This window comes from Nerophis lumbriciformis, linkage group LG39, assembly GCF_033978685.3.
Source record: "Nerophis lumbriciformis linkage group LG39, RoL_Nlum_v2.1, whole genome shotgun sequence".
NCBI classification, from domain to species: Eukaryota; Metazoa; Chordata; class Actinopteri; order Syngnathiformes; family Syngnathidae; genus Nerophis; species Nerophis lumbriciformis.
The window spans coordinates 20,962,922-20,987,500 of record NC_084586.2 but is presented as its reverse complement, the minus strand read 5'-3'; the positions used below and the strand labels follow the sequence as shown (position 1 = coordinate 20,987,500).

At 34.7% G+C, this 24,579-nt stretch overlaps 1 protein-coding gene across 2 annotated transcripts in view; it reads right to left on the bottom strand.

Annotated features, from left to right (window-relative positions):
- sh2d3ca (SH2 domain containing 3Ca) overlaps positions 1–24,245 on the bottom strand; it is a 98,676-nt gene extending 74,431 nt beyond the window's left edge. For both annotated transcript variants that reach the window (XM_061931790.2, XM_061931791.2), the window contains exon 1: positions 24,120–24,245. In XM_061931790.2, coding sequence (XP_061787774.1) covers positions 24,120–24,200 — 81 coding nt within the window. In that variant the 5' untranslated portion in view covers positions 24,201–24,245. The remainder of the gene's footprint in view (positions 1–24,119) is intronic.
- Between the last annotated feature and the right edge of the window lie 334 nt (positions 24,246–24,579).

Genomic DNA, 24,579 nt, shown 5'->3' with positions numbered 1-24,579 from the left:
TTTACCGATTATTTTTTTTATTTAAAATGAAGAGGAAAAAATAAATGTAGGCCAGTTTTTTCAAAAGGCATGGCTTTTATTTACAAAAAAAAAAGTATGGCCACTCAGTCAACATTGACAACAACATGACAAAATATTCTGTAACAATGTAAACATTTAAAACTTTTAACATTTAACAAAATTAAAAGTAGCTTATTTGCTTTTTAATGTGCAAATATAAAAGTAAACATCCAGTGCAAATCTTAATATTCTGGAATAGTATAAGCATTTAAAAAGTAAAAGTATTGCTTATTTTGCTTTAAAATGTGCAAAAATAAAGATAAACATCCAATACAAAAAAGTGCAAAACGGAAATATTCTGTAACAAGTGTAAACATTTCAACAAAAGTAAAAGTATTGCTTATTTGCTAAAATGTGCAAAAATAAAGATAAACATCCAATACAAAAAAGTGTACAGTGTACACATTTCAACAAAAGTAAAAGTATTGCTTATTTTGCTTAATAACACAACAATGATAGTATGATTAAAGTGAAAGTTAGTTGTTGGTTTGTACATAGTATATGTAACTGTTAATGTTGTAAAAGGTATTTGCACAACTAATTAACGTTAGCGTTTGTGACACGTCTTGTGCCGTGGGGTTCTTTCAGGACCGACAGACTGAACGCCAGACGGCTTTGCCAGGTTTACAATCTTTTAATTTTACACAAAGTCTTTTCTCTTCCAACTCTTTTCTCTTTCTTTCCTCGCTTTTCTCCTCTTCCTCGCTCGCTCGTCGTCCCCTGTCTCTTGCGGCGTCGCTCCCGGCGCGCCCCGCCTCGCCGCTCGCTCGCCGCCGCCGCCTCCCCACAGCGTTAAAGAGGAGCGCGTCTTTGTAAACACTGAACAGGGACGCCAAACGCGCCTCTCAGAGCAAACGGTGCTTTAGTTTATGAATTTACAACGCAGATACAAATGACACATTCATGTTTTTGTGTAATGATGACAACGTATACGCACGCGGACGATTGACTTGTTGATGGTGATGGCAAGAACGCTGTCGGGGGTTTTCTTTTCAAATGTTCGTTCATAGCCGTTGTGCTGCTATGATAGGCCATTTCCGCTCGACACAGTGTGCATACAACAACATTATTAGGCCGTTTATTGAAATACTCCCACACTTTTGACGACTTTTGGCGTGCGTTTTTCCCCTCGCTCGCATCGTCTGCTTTGCGCTCCGCCATGACAGTAGTGTGACGTAAATATGCGACGCGCCGACGCACAAAAACGGCGTCGACGTATTTACGTAACCGATGACGTCGATGACGTCGACTACGTCGACGCGTCGTTTCAGCCTTAACTGTTTTATTCCCTTCTGGTCAATTCATTTCTTAGGCAAAAACACAAAATAAGCAATATTACACCCCCCCAAAAAAACAAATTCAAAGTAGAACATTTAATATGAACTAATTGGAGCCTTAAATAGGTCAATCATTTATAACTCATTGATATTAGTAAAAAAAAAAAAAAATCCCATTAAATTTAGTTGTGGATCCAAAAGGGTCCCACTCATAAAAGTGTTAAATAAGTCATACTTTTTTCTTAAACAAAAAAACTTTCATCACTTAAATCTCCAGAGCAACTACATAATTATCCTTCGATTATGACTTTTAATATTTTTTGGTTTGTTTCATGCCCTTTTTGTCACGGCAAAAAGAGAAAATAAGTCCAAAATGTTTCAATATTGGATGTGAAATAATTGCAGCCATCAATAATTCATAACAACGTTCATTTTGATTCATTATTCATCTTTTGAGCAATGTTTTAAAGGGAGAAAAAAATATATATATACACAGGTAAAAGCCAGTAAATTAGAATATTTTGAAAAACTTGATTTATTTCAGTAATTGCATTCAAAAGGTGTAACTTGTACATTATATTTATTCATTGCACACAGACTGATGCATTCAAATGTTTATTTCATTTAATTTTGATGATTTGAAGTGGCAACAAATGAAAATCCAAAATTCCGTGTGTCACAAAATTAGAGTATTACTTAAGGCTAATACAAAAAAGGGATTTTTAGAAATGTTGGCCAACTGAAAAGTATGAAAATGAAAAATATGAGCATGTACAATACTCAATACTTGGTTGGAGCTCCTTTTGCCTCAATTACTGCGTTAATGCGGCGTGGCATGGAGTCGATGAGTTTCTGGCACTGCTCAGGTGTTATGAGAGCCCAGGTTGCTCTGATAGTGGCCTTCAACTCTTCTGCGTTTTTGGGTCTGGCATTCTGCATCTTCCTTTTCACAATACCCCACAGATTTTCTATGGGGCTAAGGTCAGGGGAGTTGGCGGGCCAATTTAGAACAGAAATACCATGGTCCGTAAACCAGGCACGGGTAGATTTTGCGCTGTGTGCAGGCGCCAAGTCCTGTTGGAACTTGAAATCTCCATCTCCATAGAGCAGGTCAGCAGCAGGAAGCATGAAGTGCTCTAAAACTTGCTGGTAGACGGCTGCGTTGACCCTGGATCTCAGGAAACAGAGTGGACCGACACCAGTAGATGACATGGCACCCCAAACCATCACTGATGGTGGAAACTTTACACTAGACTTCAGGCAACGTGGATCCTGTGCCTCTCCTGTCTTCCTCCAGACTCTGGGACCTCGATTTCCAAAGGAAATGCAAAATTTGCATGGTTGGGTGATGGTTTGGGGTGCCATGTCATCTGCTGGTGTCGGTCCACTCTGTTTCCTGAGATCCAGGGTCAACGCAGCCGTCTACCAGCAAGTTTTAGAGCACTTCATGCTTCCTGCTGCTGACCTGCTCTATGGAGATGGAGATTTCAAGTTCCAACAGGACTTGGCGCCTGCACACAGCGCAAAATCTACCCGTGCCTGGTTTACGGACCATGGTATTTCTGTTCTAAATTGGCCCGCCAACTCCCCTGACCTTAGCCCCATAGAAAATCTGTGGGGTATTGTGAAAAGGAAGATGCAGAATGCCAGACCCAAAAACGCAGAAGAGTTGAAGGCCACTATCAGAGCAACCTGGGCTCTCATAACACCTGAGCAGTGCCAGAAACTCATCGACTCCATGCCACGCCGCATTAACGCAGTAATTGAGGCAAAAGGAGCTCCAACCAAGTATTGAGTATTGTACATGCTCATATTTTTCATTTTCATACTTTTCAGTTGGCCAACATTTCTAAAAATCCCTTTTTTGTATTAGCCTTACACAATATTCAAATTTTGTGACACACGGAATTTTGGATTTTCATTTGTTGCCACTTCAAATCATCAAAATTAAATGAAATAAACATTTGAATGCATCAGTCTGTGTGCAATGAATAAATATAATGTACAAGTTACACCTTTTGAATGCAATTACTGAAATAAATCAAGTTTTTCAAAATATTCTAATTTACTGGCTTTTACCTGTATATATATTTCTCATTATAATACACATTTTTGCTCTTTTAATCCACTTTTTGACTCATATTTTCAGAATGTGTTAAGAAATTGCACTTGTGAACGCCAAAGGACGGAGCGAGCGGCTGCTGCTGCCTTGCCAAACCATGCTGGGGTCAGTGGGGAGGACGAGGAGGGAAGGGGGGGTTCACTTCACAAACAATCAAACTGCAGGGGATGGATATGTCGTGTGTGTGTGTGTGTGTGTGTGTGTGTGTGTGTGTGTGTGTGTGTGTGTGTGTGTGTGTGTGAGCCCAGGGGGTAGTTACATTGTCCCACTTACAAAGACACGCTGGAAGCGTTGGTTAGAACGCAAATACCACGCTTAATCTGTGTGTGTGTGTGTGTGTGTGTGTGTGTGTGTGCGTGTGTGTGTGTGTGTGTGTGTGTGTGTGTGTGTGTGTACAGTCTAGACCAGGGGATGAAATGTAATCCCTCTGCACTGATACAGCTGATGAGTCTCAACACAAATATGATATTTCTCCATAAAAGTCAGTAGTTAGAGGTGATGATGATGTGTGATATCACTGACTGTCTTCATGGTCTGATACCAAGTCAAATTCAGGCTGCTATCGGCGATACCGATCCGATACTTTGTCCAAAAAAAAAAATAGATTTTTGAATTAATCGCAATTCTTCGTCTATGAACATATCTATGTGAAAACTAACATATCTATGTCAATTAACATATATATGTCAAAACTAACACATCTATGTGAAAACAACAGTGAAAATAGAAGAGCAAAACATAAGGTGATGAGAAAAAGCTAAACTCCTAATGAGTAATCATCCATCCATCCATTTTCTACCGCTTATAATATACATATTTAAATGTGATAATATACATATTTAAATGTGACAATATACATATTTAAATAAGACACATTTAAATGTGATAATATACACATTTAAATGTGATAATATACATATTTAAATGTGATAATATACACATTTAAATGTGATAATATACACATTTAAATGTGATAATATACACATTTAAATGTGATAATATACATATTTGAATGTGATAATATACATATTTGAATGTGATAATATACACATTTAAATATGATAATATACATATTTGAATGTGATAATATACATATTTAAATATGATAATATACATATTTGAATGTGATATACATATTTGAATGTGATAATATGCACATTTAAATATGATAATATACATATTTAAATATACATATTTAAATGTGTATACTATCACATTTAAATGTGTATATTATCACATTTAAAAGTGATAATATACATATTTAAAAGTGATAATATGCACATTTAAATGTGATAATATACACATTTAAATGTGATAATATACACATTTAAATGTGATAATATACACATTTAAATGTGATAATATAAATGATAAATGATAAATGGGTTGTACTTGTATAGCGCTTTTCTACCTTCAAGGTACTCAAAGCGCTTTGACACTACTTCCACATTTATCCATTCACACACACATTCACACACTGATGGAGGGAGCTGCCATGCAAGGCGCTAACCAGCACCCATCAGGAGCAAGGGTGAAGTGTCTTGCTCAGGACACAACGGACATGACGAGGTTGGTACTAGGTGGGGATTGAACCAGGGACCCTCGGGTCGCGCACGGCCATTTTTCCACTGCGCCACGCCGTCCCAATATACACATTTAAATGTGATAATATACATACTTAAATGTGATAATATACACATTTAAATGTGATAATATACATATTTAAATGTGATAATATACACATTTAAATGTGATAATATACATATTTGAATGTGATAATATACATATTTGAATGTGATAATATACACATTTAAATATGATAATATACATATTTGAATGTGATAATATACATATTTGAATGTGATCATATACACATTTAAATGTGATCATATACATATTTAAATATACATATTTAAATGTGTATACTATCACATTTAAATGTGTATATGATCACATTTAAAAGTGATAATATACATATTTAAAAGTGATAATATGCACATTTAAATGTGATAATATACACATTTAAATGTGATAATATACACATTTAAATGTGATAATATACACATTTAAATGTGATAATATACATATTTGAATGTGATAATATACATATTTGAATGTGATCATATACACATTTAAATGTGATCATATACATATTTAAATATACATATTTGAATGTGATAATATACACATTTAAATATGATAATATACATATTTGAATGTGATAATATACATATTTGAATGTGATCATATACACATTTAAATGTGATCATATACATATTTAAATATACATATTTAAATGTGTATACTATCACATTTAAATGTGTATATGATCACATTTAAAAGTGATAATATACATATTTAAAAGTGATAATATGCACATTTAAATGTGATAATATACACATTTAAATGTGATAATATGCACATTTAAATGTGATAATATACACATTTAAATGTGATAATATACACATTTAAATGTGATAATATACACATTTAAATGTGATAATATACACATTTAAATGTGATAATATACATACTTAAATGTGATGATATACACATTTAAATGCGATAATATACACATTTAAATGTGATAATATACACATTTAAATGTGATAATATACATATTTAAATGTGATCATATACACATTTAAATGTGATCATATACATATTTAAATATACATATTTAAATGTGTATACTATCACATTTAAATGTGTATATGATCACATTTAAAAGTGATAATATACATATTTAAAAGTGATAATATGCACATTTCAATGTGATAATATACACATTTAAATGTGATAATATACACATTTAAATGTGATAATATACACATTTAAATGTGATAATATACACATTTAAATGTGATAATATACATACTTAAATGTGATGATATACACATTTAAATGCGATAATATACACATTTAAATGTGATAATATACACATTTAAATGTGATAATATACACATTTAAATGTGATAATATACATATTTAAATGTGATAATATACACATTTAAATGTAATAATATACACATTTAAATGTGATAATATACATATTTGAATGTGATAATATACATATTTGAATGTGATAATTTACACATTTAAATATGATAATATACATATTTGAATGTGATAATATACATATTTGAATGTGATAATATGCACATTTAAATATGATAATATACATATTTAAATATACATATTTAAATGTGTATACTATCACATTTAAATGTGTATATTATCACATTTAAAAGTGATAATATACATATTTAAAAGTGATAATATGCACATTTAAATGTGATAATATACATATTTAAATGTGATAATATACACATTTAAATGTGATAATATACACATTTAAATGTGATAATATACACATTTAAATGTGATAATATACACATTTAAATGTGATAATATACACATTTAAATGTGATAATATACATATATGAATGTGATAATATACATATTTAAATGTGATAATATACATATTTGAATGTTATAATATACATATTTGAATGTGATAATATGCACATTTAAATATGATAATATACATATTTGAATGTGATAATATACATATTTGAATGTGATAATATGCACATTTAAATATGATAATATACATATTTAAATATACATATTTAAATGTGTATACTATCACATTTAAATGTGTATATTATCACATTTAAAAGTGATAATATACATATTTAAAAGTGATAATATGCACATTTAAATGTGATAATATACATATTTAAATGTGATAATATACACATTTAAATGTGATAATATACACATTTAAATGTGATAATATACACATTTAAATGTGATAATATACATATTTAAATGTGATAATATACACATTTAAATGTGATAATATACACATTTAAATGTGATAATATACACATTTAAATGTGATAATATACATATTTGAATGTGATAATATACACATTTAAATATGATAATATACATATATGAATGTGATAATATACATATTTAAATGTGATAATATACATATTTGAATGTGATAATATACATATTTGAATGTGATAATATACACATTTAAATATGATAATATACATATTTGAATATTATAATATACATATTTGAATGTGATAATATGCACATTTAAATATGATAATATACATATTTAAAGATACATATTTAAATGTGTATACTATCACATTTAAATGTGTATATTATCACATTTAAAAGTGATAATATACATATTTAAATGTGATAATATGCACATTTAAATGTGATAATATACACATTTAAATGTGATAATATACACATTTAAATGTGATAATATACACATTTAAATGTGATAATATACATACTTAAATGTGATGATATACACATTTAAATGCGATAATATACACATTTAAATGTGATAATATACACATTTAAATGTGATAATATACATATTTAAATGTGATAATATACATATTTGAATGTGATCATATACACATTTAAATGTGATCATATACATATTTAAATATACATATTTAAATGTGTATACTATCACATTTAAATGTGTATATGATCACATTTAAAAGTGATAATATACATATTTAAAAGTGATAATATGCACATTTAAATGTGATAATATACACATTTAAATGTGATAATATACACATTTAAATGTGATAATATACACATTTAAATGTGATAATATACATACTTAAATGTGATGATATACACATTTAAATGCGATAATATACACATTTAAATGTGATAATATACACATTTAAATGTGATAATATACATATTTAAATGTGATCATATACACATTTAAATGTGATCATATACATATTTAAATATACATATTTAAATGTGTATACTAATCACATTTAAATGTGTATATTATCACATTTAAAAGTGATAATATACATATTTAAAAGTGATAATATACACATTTAAATGTGATAATATACACATTTAAATGTGATAATATACATACTTAAATGTGATGATATACACATTTAAATGCGATAATATACACATTTAAATGTGATAATATACACATTTAAATGTGATAATATGCACATTTAAATATGATAATATACATATTTAAATATACATATTTAAATGTGTATACTATCACATTTAAATGTGTATATTATCACATTTAAAAGTGATAATATACATATTTAAAAGTGATAATATGCACATTTAAATGTGATAATATACATACTTAAATGTGATAATATACACATTTAAATGTGATAATATACATATTTAAATGTGATAATATACACATTTAAATGTGATAATATACATATTTGAATGTGATAATATACATATTTGAATGTGATAATATACACATTTAAATATGATAATATACATATTTGAATGTGATAATATACATATTTGAATGTGATCATATACACATTTAAATGTGATCATATACATATTTAAATATACATATTTAAATGTGTATACTATCACATTTAAATGTGTATATGATCACATTTAAAAGTGATAATATACATATTTAAAAGTGATAATATGCACATTTAAATGTGATAATATACACATTTAAATGTGATAATATACACATTTAAATGTGATAATATACACATTTAAATGTGATAATATACACATTTAAATGTGATAATATACATACTTAAATGTGATGATATACACATTTAAATGCGATAATATACACATTTAAATGTGATAATATACACATTTAAATGTGATAATATACATATTTAAATGTGATCATATACACATTTAAATGTGATCATATACATATTTAAATATACATATTTAAATGTGTATACTATCACATTTAAATGTGTATATGATCACATTTAAAAGTGATAATATACATATTTAAAAGTGATAATATGCACATTTCAATGTGATAATATACACATTTAAATGTGATAATATACACATTTAAATGTGATAATATACACATTTAAATGTGATAATATACACATTTAAATGTGATAATATACATACTTAAATGTGATGATATACACATTTAAATGCGATAATATACACATTTAAATGTGATAATATACACATTTAAATGTGATAATATACACATTTAAATGTGATAATATACACATTTAAATGTGATAATATACACATTTAAATGTGATAATATACATATTTGAATGTGATAATATACATATTTGAATGTGATAATTTACACATTTAAATATGATAATATACATATTTGAATGTGATAATATACATATTTGAATGTGATAATATGCACATTTAAATATGATAATATACATATTTAAATATACATATTTAAATGTGTATACTATCACATTTAAATGTGTATATTATCACATTTAAAAGTGATAATATACATATTTAAAAGTGATAATATGCACATTTAAATGTGATAATATACATATTTAAATGTGATAATATACACATTTAAATGTGATAATATACACATTTAAATGTGATAATATACACATTTAAATGTGATAATATACACATTTAAATGTGATAATATACACATTTAAATGTGATAATATACATATATGAATGTGATAATATACATATTTAAATGTGATAATATACATATTTGAATGTTATAATATACATATTTGAATGTGATAATATGCACATTTAAATATGATAATATACATATTTGAATGTGATAATATACATATTTGAATGTGATAATATGCACATTTAAATATGATAATATACATATTTAAATATACATATTTAAATGTGTATACTATCACATTTAAATGTGTATATTATCACATTTAAAAGTGATAATATACATATTTAAAAGTGATAATATGCACATTTAAATGTGATAATATACATATTTAAATGTGATAATATACACATTTAAATGTGATAATATACACATTTAAATGTGATAATATACACATTTAAATGTGATAATATACATATTTAAATGTGATAATATACACATTTAAATGTGATAATATACACATTTAAATGTGATAATATACACATTTAAATGTGATAATATACATATTTGAATGTGATAATATACACATTTAAATATGATAATATACATATATGAATGTGATAATATACATATTTAAATGTGATAATATACATATTTGAATGTGATAATATACATATTTGAATGTGATAATATACACATTTAAATATGATAATATACATATTTGAATATTATAATATACATATTTGAATGTGATAATATGCACATTTAAATATGATAATATACATATTTAAAGATACATATTTAAATGTGTATACTATCACATTTAAATGTGTATATTATCACATTTAAAAGTGATAATATACATATTTAAATGTGATAATATGCACATTTAAATGTGATAATATACACATTTAAATGTGATAATATACACATTTAAATGTGATAATATACACATTTAAATGTGATAATATACATACTTAAATGTGATGATATACACATTTAAATGCGATAATATACACATTTAAATGTGATAATATACACATTTAAATGTGATAATATACATATTTAAATGTGATCATATACACATTTAAATGTGATCATATACATATTTAAATATACATATTTAAATGTGTATACTAATCACATTTAAATGTGTATATTATCACATTTAAAAGTGATAATATACATATTTAAAAGTGATAATATACACATTTAAATGTGATAATATACACATTTAAATGTGATAATATACATACTTAAATGTGATGATATACACATTTAAATGCGATAATATACACATTTAAATGTGATAATATACACATTTAAATGTGATCATATACATATTTAAATGTGATCATATACATATTTAAATTTACATATTTAAATGTGTATACTATCACATTTAAATGTGTATATGATCACATTTAAAAGTGATAATATACATATTTAAAAGTGATAATATGCACATTTAAATGTGATAATATACACATTTAAATGTGATAATATACACATTAAAATGTGATAATATACATACTTAAATGTGATGATATATACATTTAAATGCGATAATATACACATTTAAATGTGATAATATACACATTTAAATGTGATCATATACATATTTAAATGTGATAATATACATATTTGAATGTGATAATATTCATATTTAAATGTGATAATATATATATATATATATTTAAATGTATAAAACATCTCTTTATAGCATTTTTATAACTAAATAATAAAATATAAAAATCCCCCCCATACTTGACTATGGTGGAACATGTTTAGATACCCTAATCTAAATGATTAGAAACTTTCAAAATATAAATAAATAAAAGCATCCATTGGAGGTGGGGCCGCGGGGGCAGCAGCCAAAGCAGAGAAGTTCAGACTTCCCTCTCCCCAGCCACTTGGTCCAGCTTCTCCCGGGGAATCCCGAGGCGTTCCTAGGCCAGCCGGGAGACATAGTCTTCCCAACGTGTCCTGGTTCTTCCCGGTGGCATCCTACTGGTGAGACGTGCCCTAAAGGGAGGCGTTCAGGTGGCATCCTGACCAGATGCCCGGACCACTTCATCTGGCTCCTCTCCATGTGGAGGAGCAGCAGCTTTACTTTGATGTCCTGCCAGATGACAGAGCTTCTCACCCTATCTCTAAGGGAGAGCCCCGCCACCCGACGGAGGAAACTCATTTGGGCCGCTTGTACCCGTGATCTTGTCCTTTGGTCATAACCCAAAGCTCATGACCATAGGTGAGGATGGGAACGTAGATCGACCGGTAAATTGAGAGCTTTGCCTTCCGGCTCAGCTCCTTCTTCACCACAACAGATCGATACAGGGTCTGCAGTATCCGCCTGTCGATCTCACCATCCACTCTTCCCTCACTCGTGAACAAGACTCCGAGGAACTTGAACTCCTCCACTTGGGACAAGATCTCTTCCCCAACCCAGAGATGGTACTCCACCCTTTTCCGGGCGAGAACCATGGACTCGGACTTGGAGGTGCTGATTCTCATCCCAGTCGCTTCACACTTGGCTGCGAACCGAGCCAGTGAGAGATGAAGATCCTGGTCAGGTGAAGCCATCAGGACCACATCATCTGCAAAAAGTAGAGAACTAATCCTGCAGCCACCAAACCGGATACCCTCAACGCCCTGACTGCGCCTAGAAATTCTGTCCATCAACGTTCTGAACAGAATCAGTGACAAAGGGCGACCCTGGTGGAGTCCAACCCTCACTGGAAACGGGTCCAACTGAATGCCGGCGATGCGGACCAAGCTCTGACACCAATCATACAGGTAGCGGACCGCCACAACCAGACAGTTCGATACCCCATACTCTCTGAGCACTCCCCTCAGGACTTCCCAAAGGACACAGTCTTCTCCAAGTCCACAAAACACATGTACACTGGTTGGGCAAACTCCCATGCACCCTTAAGGACCCTGCCGAGAGTATAGAACTGGTCCACAGTTCCGCGAACAAGACGAAACCCACACTGCTCCTCCTGAATCCGAGGTTCGACTATCTGGCGTAGCCTCCTCTCCAGTACACCTGAACAGACCTTACCGGGAAGGTTGAGGAGTGTGATCCCACCATAGTTGGAACATACCATCCGGTTCCCCTTCTTAAAGAGAAGAACCACCACCCCGGTCTGCCAATCCAGAGGTTGGGCAAACTCCCATGCACCCTTAAGGACCCTGCCGAGAGTATAGAACTGGTCCACAGTTCCGCGAACAAGACGAAACCCACACTGCTCCTCCTGAATCCGAGGTTCGACTATCTGGCGTAGCCTCCTCTCCAGTACACCTGAACAGACCTTACCGGGAAGGTTGAGGAGTGTGATCCCACCATAGTTGGAACATACCATCCGGTTCCCCTTCTTAAAGAGAAGAACCACCACCATGGTCTGCCAATCCAGAGGTACCGCACCCGATGTCCACGCGATGTTGCAGTCTTGTCAACCAAGACAGCCCTCCAGCATCCAGAGACTTAAGGAACTCCAGGTGGATTTCACCCCTGGGGCCTTGCCACCGAGGACCTTTTTAATTACCTCGGCAACCTCAGCCCCAGAAATATGAGTCCACCAGAGTCCCCAGGCACTGCTTCCTCATAGGAAGATGTGTAGGTGGGATTGAGGAGGTCTTTGAAGTATTCCTTCCACCGATCCACAACATCCAGACACCATCCTCACCATACACCGTGTTGACAGTGCACCGAGGCGGCGGATGGTGGTCCAGAATCACTTCGAAGCCATCCGGAAGTCGTTTTCCATGGCTTCCCTGAACTCCTCCCATGTCCGAATTTTTGCCTGCGCGATCGCCGAAGCCGCACACCGCCTGTCGGTACCTGTCCGCTTCCGCCAGAGTCCTATGAGCCAAAAGGACCCGATAGGACTCTTTCTTCAGCTTGACTGCTTCCCTAGGTTCTGGGTTTACCGCCACGACAGGCACTAACCACCTTGCGGCCACAGCTCCGATCGACCGCCTCGACAATTAAGGTACGGAACATGGTCCACTCGGACTCAATGTCCAGCGCCTCCCTCGTGACATCTTCCAAGTTCTCCCGGAGGTGGGAATTGAAACTCTCTGACAAGAGACTCTGCCAGACGTTCCCAGCAGACCCTCACAATGCATTTGGGCCTGCCAGGTCTGACCGCCATCCTCCCCCACCATCGCAGCCAAGTCAACACCAAGTGGTGATCGGTAGAAAGTTCCGCCCCTCTCTTTACTCGAGTGTCCAATACATGAGACCGCAAATCCGATCACACAACCACACAGTCGATCATGGAACTGCGGTCCAGGGTGTCCTGGTGACCCTTTTGTTTGAACATGGTGTTTGTTATGGACAATCTGTGACCAGCACAAAAGTCCAATAAAAAACACCACGCGGGTTTAGAAAAATGAAGCATTTTTAAGCATAAAAGTAGCTAAATGAGCTAAAAAAAAATACCAACCCAGCAGTAAAGTTGGCCACTGGACGAGACCAAAACAATCAGACCGTGTTGTTCAGTATCGTGGCCTCTGATTGGCTCAGCCTCAGCCAGCATTACTAACAGTAGCATGCTTTTAGTAGCATTTTTAGGCCGTTTTGCAGCCGAACACTTCCGAGTCATATAGCTTGGTACTTGACACATGCTAACTGTTAGCATGCAAACATTAGTGTGTTGTCTTTTTTAGCCAATTTTGCAGCCGAACACCTGAGAGTCATATATGACCTGGTACTTAACACATGCCAACATTAGCATTCTGGCATGCTAACTTTTTTAGGTGCTTTTACAGCTAAACACCCGGGAATCGTACAACTTGGTACTTATGACTACACAGTCCTACCACTTAATACTTGGCGCATTTTAACTATTAGCACACTAACATTAGCTTGATAACTTTTTTTTTACCTAATTTCACATGCGTACGCTTCACAGTCATACGACTTACTATTTGACGCATTTTAACTGTTAGCCTACTAATATTAGCATGCTAACTATTTTAACCAATCCTTCAGCCGAACACCTGAGAATCATATAACTTGGTACTCGATACATGCTAACTGTTAGCCTGCTAACTTTCTCGGCTAATTTCACATGCGTACGCTTCACAGTCATACAACTTAATACTTGATGCATTTCAACTGTTAGCATACTAACATTAGCATGCTAACTTTTTTTTTTGCCAATTCTACAACCGAACACCTGGGAATCATATAACTTGGTACTTGTTACATGCTAACTGTTAGCATGCTAATTTGTTCAGCTAATTTGACATAGCATCTACGCCTCACAGTCATACGACCTCGTCCTTGATGCATTTTAACCGTTAGCATACTAACATTAGCATGCTAACTTTTTTGAGCCAATTCTACAGCCCAAACACCTGGGAATCATATAACTTGGTACTTGTTACATGCTAACTGTTAGCATGCTAATTTGTTCAGCTAATTTGACATAGCATCTACGCCTCACAGTCATACGACCTCGTCCTTGATGCATTTTAACCGTTAGCATACTAACATTAGCATGCAAAATTTTTTAGCCAATTCTGCAGCCGAACACCTGCGAATCATATAACTCGGTACTAGTTACATGCTAACAGTTAGCATGCTAAAATTTTCATCTAATTTTACATATCTACGCTTCACCGTCATACGACTACAACTTGACACATTTTAACTGTTAGCATACTAACTAACTAACGTTTAAAGCCAATTCTGCAACCAAACACCTGGGAATCATATAATTTGGTACTCGATACATGCTATTTGTTAACCTGCTAATTTTTTCAGCTAATTTCACATGCCTACGCTTCACAGTCATACAACTTAATACTTGATGCATTTCAACTGTTAGCATACTAACATTAGCATGCTAACTTTTTTTTTTGCCAATTCTACAACCGAACACCTGGGAATCATATAACTTGGTACTTGTTACATGCTAACTGTTAGCCTGCTAACTTTCTCAGCTAATTTTACATGCGTAGGCTTCACAGTCATACGACTTAATACTTGTCCCAGTTCAACTGTTAGCATACTAACATTAGCATGCTAACTTTTTCAGCTAATTTCACATGCCTACGCTTCACAGTCATACAACTTAATACTTGATGCATTTCAACTGTTAGCATACTAACATTAGCATGCTAACTTTTTTTTTTGCCAATTCTACAACCGAACACCTGGGAATCATATAACTTGGTACTTGTTACATGCTAACTGTTAGCCTGCTAACTTTCTCAGCTAATTTTACATGCGTAGGCTTCACAGTCATACGACTTAATACTTGTCCCAGTTCAACTGTTAGCATACTAACATTAGCATGCTAACTTTTTCAGCTAATTTCACATGCGTACGCTTCACAGTCATACAACTTAATACATGACGCATTTCAACTGTTAGCATACTAACATTAGCATGCTAACTTTTTTGAGCCAATTCTACAGCCGAACACCTGGGAATCATACAACTTGGTACTCGATAGATGCTAACTGTTAGCCTGCTAACTTTTTCAGCTAATTTCACATGGTCACGCTTCACAGTCATACGACTTAATACTTGACGCATTTCAACTTTTAGCATACTAACATTAGCATGCTAACTTATTCAGCTAATTTCACATGCGTACGCTTCACAGTCATACGACTTGATACTTGATGCATTTCAACTGTTAGCATACTAACATTAGCATGCTAACTTTTTTGAGCCAAGTCTACAGCCGAACACCTGGAATCATACAACGTGGTACTAGTTACATGCTAACAGTTAGCATGCTAAGTTTTTCAGCTAATTTTACATATCTACGCGTCACCGCCATACGACTAGAACCTGACACATTTTAACTGTTAGCATACTAACATTAGCATGCTAACTTTTTTTTTTTTAGCCAATTCTGCAACCAAACACCTGGGAATCATATAACTTGGTACTCGATAGATGCTAACTGTTAGCCTGCTAACTTTTTCAGCTAATTTCACATGCTCACGCTTCACAGTCATACGACTTAATACTTGTCCCAGTTCAACTGTTAGCATACTAACATTAGCATGCTAACTTTTTCAGCTAATTTCACATGCGTACGCTTCACAGTCATACAACTTAATACATGACGCATTTCAACTGTTAGCATACTAACATTAGCATGCTAACTTTTTTGAGCCAATTCTACAGCCGAACACCTGGGAATCATACAACTTGGTACTTGTTACCTGCTAACAGTTAGCATGCTAAATTTTTCAGCTAATTTTACATATCTACGCTTCACCGTCATACGACTTAATACTTGTCGCATTTCAACTGTTAGCATACTAACATTAGCATGCTAACTTTTTTGAGCCAATTCTACAGCCAAACACCTGGGAATCATATAACTTGGTACTTGTTACATGCTAACTGTTAGCATGCTAATTTGTTCAGCTAATTTGACATAGCATCTACGCCTCACAGTCATACGACCTCGTCCTTGATGCATTTTAACCGTTAGCATACTAACATTAGCATGCAAATTTTTTTAGCCAATTCTGCAGCCGAACACCTGCGAATCATATAACTTGGTACTAGTTACATGCTAACAGTTAGCATGCTAAATTTTTCATCTAATTTTACATATCTACGCTTCACCGTCATAGGACTACAACTTGACACATTTTAACTGTTAGCATACTAACTAACTAACGTTTAAAGCCAATTCTGCAACCAAACACCTGGGAATCATATAATTTGGTACTCGATACATGCTAACAGTTAGCATGCTAAATTTTTCAGCTAATTTTACATATCTACGCCTCACAGTCATACGACCTCGTACTTGACGCATTTTAACCGTTAGCATACTAACATTAGCATGCTAGCTTTCAAGTCAATTTAGCAGCTGAACACCTGGGAATCACATAACATGGTGCTTGAGACATGCTAACTGCTAGCATGCGAACTTTTTCAGCTAATTTCACATGCGCACGCTTCACAGTCATACAACTTGATCCTTGATGCATTTCAACTGTTAGCATACTAACATTAACATGCTAACTTTTTTTTTTTTTTTGCCAATTCTGCAACCAAACACCTGGGAATCATACAACTTGGTACTTGTTACCTGCTAACAGTTAGCATGCTAAATTTTTCAGCTAATTTTACATATCTACGCTTCACCGTCATACGACTTAATAATTGTCGCATTTCAACTGTTAGCATACTAACATTAGCATGCTAACTTTTTTGAGCCAATTCTACAGCCCAAACACCTGGGAATAATATAACTTGGTACTTGTTACATGCTAATTTCTTCAGCTAATTTGACATAGCATCCACGCCTCACAGTCCTACGACCTCGTACTTGACGCATTTTAACCGTTAGCATACTAACATTAGCATGCTAGCTTTCAAGTCAATTTAGCAGCTGAACACCTGGGAATCACATAACATGGTGCTTGAGACATGCTAACTGTTAGCATGCTAACTTTTTCAGCTAATTTCACATGCGCACGCTTCACAGTCATACAACTTAATACTTGATGCATTTCAACTGTTAGCATACTAACATTAGCATGCTAACTTTTTCAGCTAATTTCACATGCGTACGCTTTACAGTCATACGACTTAATACTTAATGCATGTCAACAGTTAGCATACTAACATTAGCATGCTAACTTTTTTGAGCCAATTCTACAGCCGAACACCTGGAATCATACAACGTGGTACTAGTTACATGCTAACAGTTAGCATGCTAAATTTTTCAGCAAATTTTACATATCTACGCGTCACCGCCATACGACTAGAACCTGACGCATTTTAACTGTTAGCATGCTAACATTAGCATGCTAACCTTTAAAGCCAATTCTGCAACCAAACACCTGGGAATCATATAAATTGGTGCTCGATAGATGCTAACTGTTAGCCTGCTAACTTTTTCAGCTAATTTCACATGCGTACGCTTCACAGTCATACAACTTGATCCTTGATGCATTTCAACTGTTAGCATACTAACATTAGCATGCTAACTTTTTTTAGCCAATTCTACAGCCGAACACCTGGAATCATACAACTTGGTACTAGTTACATGCTAACAGTTAGCATGCAAAATTTTTCAGCTAATTTTACATATCTACGCGTCACCGCCATACGACTAGAACCTGACGCATTTTAACTGTTAGCATACTAACATTAGCATGCTAACCTTTAAAGCCAATTCTTCAACCAAACACCTGGGAATCATATAACTTGGTACTCGATAGATGCTAACTGTTAGCCTGCTAACTTTTTCAGCTAATTTCACATGCGTACGCTTCACAGTCATACAACTTGATCCTTGATGCATTTCAACTGTTAGCATACTAACATTAGCATGCTAACTATTTTTTTTTTTTTGCCAATTCTTCAACCAAACACCTGGGAATCATACAACTTGGTACTTGTTACCTGCTAACTGTTAGCATGCTAACTTTCTCAGCTAATTTCACATGCGTACGCTTCACAGTCATACAACTTGATACTTGACGCATTTCGACTGTTAGCTTACTAACATTAGCATGCTAACTTTTTCAGCTAATTTCACATGCGTACGCTTCACAGTCATACGACTTAATACTTGTCGCAGTTCAACTGTTAGCATACTAACATTAGCATGCTAACTTTTTCAGCTAATTTTACATGCGTACGCTTCACAGTCATACAACTTAATACTTGACGCATTTCAACTGTTAGGATACTAACATTAGCATGCTAACCTTTAAAGCACATTCTGCAACCAAACACCTGGGAATCATACAACTTGGTACTAGTTACATGCTAACAGTTAGCATGCTAAATTTTTAAGCTAATTTTACATATCTACGCGTCACCGCCATACGACTAGAACCTGACGCATTTTAACTGTTAGCATACTAACATTAGCATGCTAACCTTTAAAGCCAATTCTTCAACCAAACACCTGGGAATCATATAATTTGGTACTCGATAGATGCTAACTGTTAGCCCGCTAACTTTTTCAGCTAATTTCACATGCGTACGCTTCACAGTCATACAACTTGATCCTTGATGCATTTCAACTGTTAGCATACTAACATTAGCATGCTAACTTTTTTTTTTTTTTTTGCCAATTCTTCAACCAAACACCTGGGAATCATACAACTTGGTACTTGTTACCTGCTAACAGTTAGCATGCTAAATTTTTCAGCTAATTTTACATATCTACGCTTCACCGTCATACGACTTAATACTTGTCGCATTTCAACTGTTAGCATACTAACATTAGCATGCTAACTTTTTTGAGCCAATTCTACAGCCCAAACACCTGGGAATAATATAACTTGGTACTTGTTACATGCTAATTTCTTCAGCTAATTTGACACAGCATCCACGCCTCACAGTCCTACGACCTCGTACTTGACGCATTTTAACCGTTAGCATACTAACATTAGCATGCTAGGTCAATTTAGCAGCTGAACACCTGGGAATCACATAACATGGTACTAGTTACATGCTAACAGTTAGCATGCTAAATTTTTCATCTAATTTTACATATCTACGCTTCACCGTCATACGACTACAACTTGACACATTTTAACTGTTAGCATACTAAGTAACTAACGTTTAAAGCCAATTCTGCAACCAAACACCTGGGAATCATATAATTTGGTACTCGATACATGCTATCTGTTAACCTGCTAAATTTTTCAGCTAATTTTACATATCTACGCCTCACAGTCATACGACCTCGTACTTGACGCATTTTAACCGTTAGCATACTAACATTAGCATGCTAGCTTTCAAGTCAATTTAGCAGCTAAACACCTGGGAATCACATAACATGGTGCTTGAGACATGCTAACTGTTAGCATGCTAACTTTTTCAGCTAATTTCACATGCGCACGCTTCACAGTCATACAACTTAATACTTGATGCATTTCAACTGTTAGCATACTAACATTAGCATGCTAACTTTTTTTTTTGTTGCCAATTCTGCAACCAAACACCTGGAAATCATACAACTTGGTACTTGTTACCTGCTAACAGTTAGCATGCTAAATTTTTCAGCTAATTTCACATATCCACGCTTCACCGTCATACGACTTAATAATTGTCGCATTTCAACTGTTAGCATACTAACATTAGCATGCTAACTTTTTTGAGCCAATTCTACAGCCCAAACACCTGGGAATCATATAACTTGGTACTTGTTACATGCTAATTTCTTCAGCTAATTTGACATAGCATCCACGCCTCACAGTCCTACGACCTCGTACTTGACGCATTTTAACCGTTAGCATACTAACAATAGCATGCCAAATTTTTTAGCCAATCCTTCAGCCGAACACCTGGGAATCATATAACTTGGTACTTGTTACATGCTAACTGTTAGCATGCTAATTTGTTCAGCTAATTTGACATAGCATCTACGCCTCACAGTCATACGACCTCGTCCTTGATGCATTTTAACCGTTAGCATACTAACATTAGCATGCAAATTTTTTTAGCCAATTCTGCAGCCGAACACCTGCGAATCATATAACTTGGTACTAGTTACATGCTAACAGTTAGCATGCTAAATTTTTCATCTAATTTTACATATCTACGCTTCACCGTCATACGACTACAACTTGACACATTTTAACTGTTAGCATACTAAGTAACTAACGTTTAAAGCCAATTCTGCAACCAAACACCTGGGAATCATATAATTTGGTACTCGATACATGCTATCTGTTAACCTGCTAACTTTTTCAGCTAATTTCACATGCATACGCTTCACAGTCATACGACTTAATACTTGTCGCATTTCAACTGTTAGCATACTAACATTAGCATGCTAACTATTTTTTTTGCCCATTCTGCAACCAAACACCTGGGAATCATATAACTTGGTGCTCGGTACATGCTAACAGTTAGCATGCTACATTTTTCAGCTAATTTTACATATCTAAGCGTCACCGCCATACGACTAGAACCTGACGCATTTTAACTGTTAGTATACTAACATTAGCATGCTAACCTTTAAAGCCAATTCTTCAACCAAACACCTGGGAATCATATAATTTGGTACTCGATAGATGCTAACTGTTAGCCTGCTAACTTTTTCAGCTAATTTCACATGCGCACGCTTCAGTCATACAACTTGATCCTTGATGCATTTCAACTGTTAGCACACTAACATTAGCATGCTAACTTTTTCAGCTAATTTCACATGCGCACGCTTCACAGTCATACAACTTGATCCTTGATGCATTTCAACTGTTAGCATACTAACATTAGCATGCTAACTTTTTTGAGCCAATTCTACAGCCGAACACCTGGGAATCATACAACTTGGTACTCGATAGATGCTAACTGTTAGCCTGCTAACTTTTTCAGCTAATTTCACATGGTCACGCTTCACAGTCATACGACTTAATACTTGACGCATTTCAACTTTTAGCATACTAACATTACCATGCTAACTTATTCAGCTAATTTTACATGCGTACGCTTCACAGTCATACGACTTAATACTTGACGCATTTCAACTGTTAGCATACTAACATTAGCATGCTAACTTTTTTGAGCCAATTCTACAGCCCAAACACCTGGGAATCATACAACTTGGTACTAGTTACATGCTAACAGTTAGCATGCTACATTTTTCAGCTAATTTTACATATCTAAGCGTCACCGCCATACGACTAGAACCTGACGCATTTTAACTGTTAGTATACTAACATTAGCATGCTAACCTTTAAAGCCAATTCTTCAACCAAACACCTGGGAATCATATAACTTGGTGCTCGATAGATGCTAACTGTTAGCCTGCTAACTTTTTCAGCTAATTTCACATGCGTACGCTTCACAGTCATACAACTTGATACTTGATGCATTTCAACTGTTAGCATACTAACATTAGCATGCTAACTTTTTTTTTTTTTGCCAATTCTTCAACCAAACACCTGGGAATCATACAACTTGGTACTTGTTACCTGCTAACAGTTAGCATGCTAAATTTTTCAGCTAATTTTACATATCCACGCTTCACCGTCATACGACTTAATAATTGTCGCATTTCAACTGTTAGCATACTAACATTAGCATGCTAACTTTTTCAGCTAATTTCACATGCGTACGTTTCACAGTCATACAACTTAATACTTGACGCATTTCAACTGTTAGCATACTAACATTAGCATGCTAACTTTTTTTGAGCCAATTCTACAGCCCAAACACCTGGGAATCATATAACTTGGTACTTGTTACATGCTAATTTCTTCAGCTAATTTGACACAGCATCCACGCCTCACAGTCCTACGACCTCGTACTTGACGCATTTTAACCGTTAGCATACTAACATTAGCATGCTAGCTTTCAAGTCAATTTAGCAGCTGAACACCTGGGAATCACATAACATGGTGCTTGAGACATGCTAACTGCTAGCATGCTAACTTTTTCAGCTAATTTCACATGCGTACGCTTCACAGTCATACAACTTGATCCTTGATGCACTTCAACTGTTAGCATACTAACATATCTACGCGTCACCGCCATACGACGAGAACCTGACACATTTTAACTGTTAGCATACTAACATTAGCATGCTAACCTTTAAAGCCAATTCTTCAACCAAACACCTGGGAATCATATAACTTGGTGCTCGATAGATGCTAACTGTTAGCCTGCTAACTTTTTCAGCTAATTTCACATGCTCACGCTTCACAGTCATACAACTTAATACTTGACGCATTTCAACTGTTAGGATACTAACATTAGCATGCTAACCTTTAAAGCCAATTCTGCAACCAAACACCTGGGAATCATACAACTCGGTACTAGTTACATGCAAACAGTTAGCATGCTAAATTTTTCAGCTAATTTTACATATCTACGCGTCACCGCCATACGACGAGAACCTGACGCATTTTAACTGTTAGCATACTAACATTAGCATGCTAAGTCAATTTAGCAGCTGGGAAATCACATAACATGGCGCTGGAGACATGCTAACTGCTAGCACGCTAACTTTTTCCAGCTAATTTTTAGGTGCATTTCAGCATTCCCAGACAAGTTTCCTCCCAAAATGTGCATATTCTAGCGCTTTGTGCAGGTGTGTTCTTAGTTTGTCCCCGGGCTGCAAAATGTCCCCCGGGCCGCACTTTGTACACCTTTAAGAGAAGTGGCCTGAAAGTGATGGAATTAAATGGGAGGGAAGATCATCCCCACTTTCACACAAAGTGGGCTGAGACAAAGTGTTGTTAGCATGTTGCAGAGACACACACACACACACACACACACACACACACTGACCTGCACCTGCATGAAGGATCCCCGGTAGAAGCAGCACGCTGCAGCCGACAAGGCGCTCCACAGACTGCAGCGTTCCGTCATGGTGGACTCACGTCTTCCCTAACCCTTCACACACACTCACACTCAACACACACACACACACACACACACACACACACACACACTGTGCGGGCTAAGCCCTCGACATGGCGGCGGTGGTGACCGGCAGAAAGCTCCAGAAGCGAGAGGCGGACGTGTGCATGGCAGCCCCTCGCTGCACTTGCTGCTGCTAGGGATTACCTCATTGCTCTGTGAGAGGGTGGGGGAGGGGAGGGGGGGGGGGGGGTTGCAGGCGGACCCCACCCACCCTACAACCCCCCACGCACTGAGACAATGCCGATGGCGGAGGACATGAAAGTGGGAGAAAGTGCACTAAAAAGATATGACACTGGCTATTATATCACAGCATATCATAGCAACA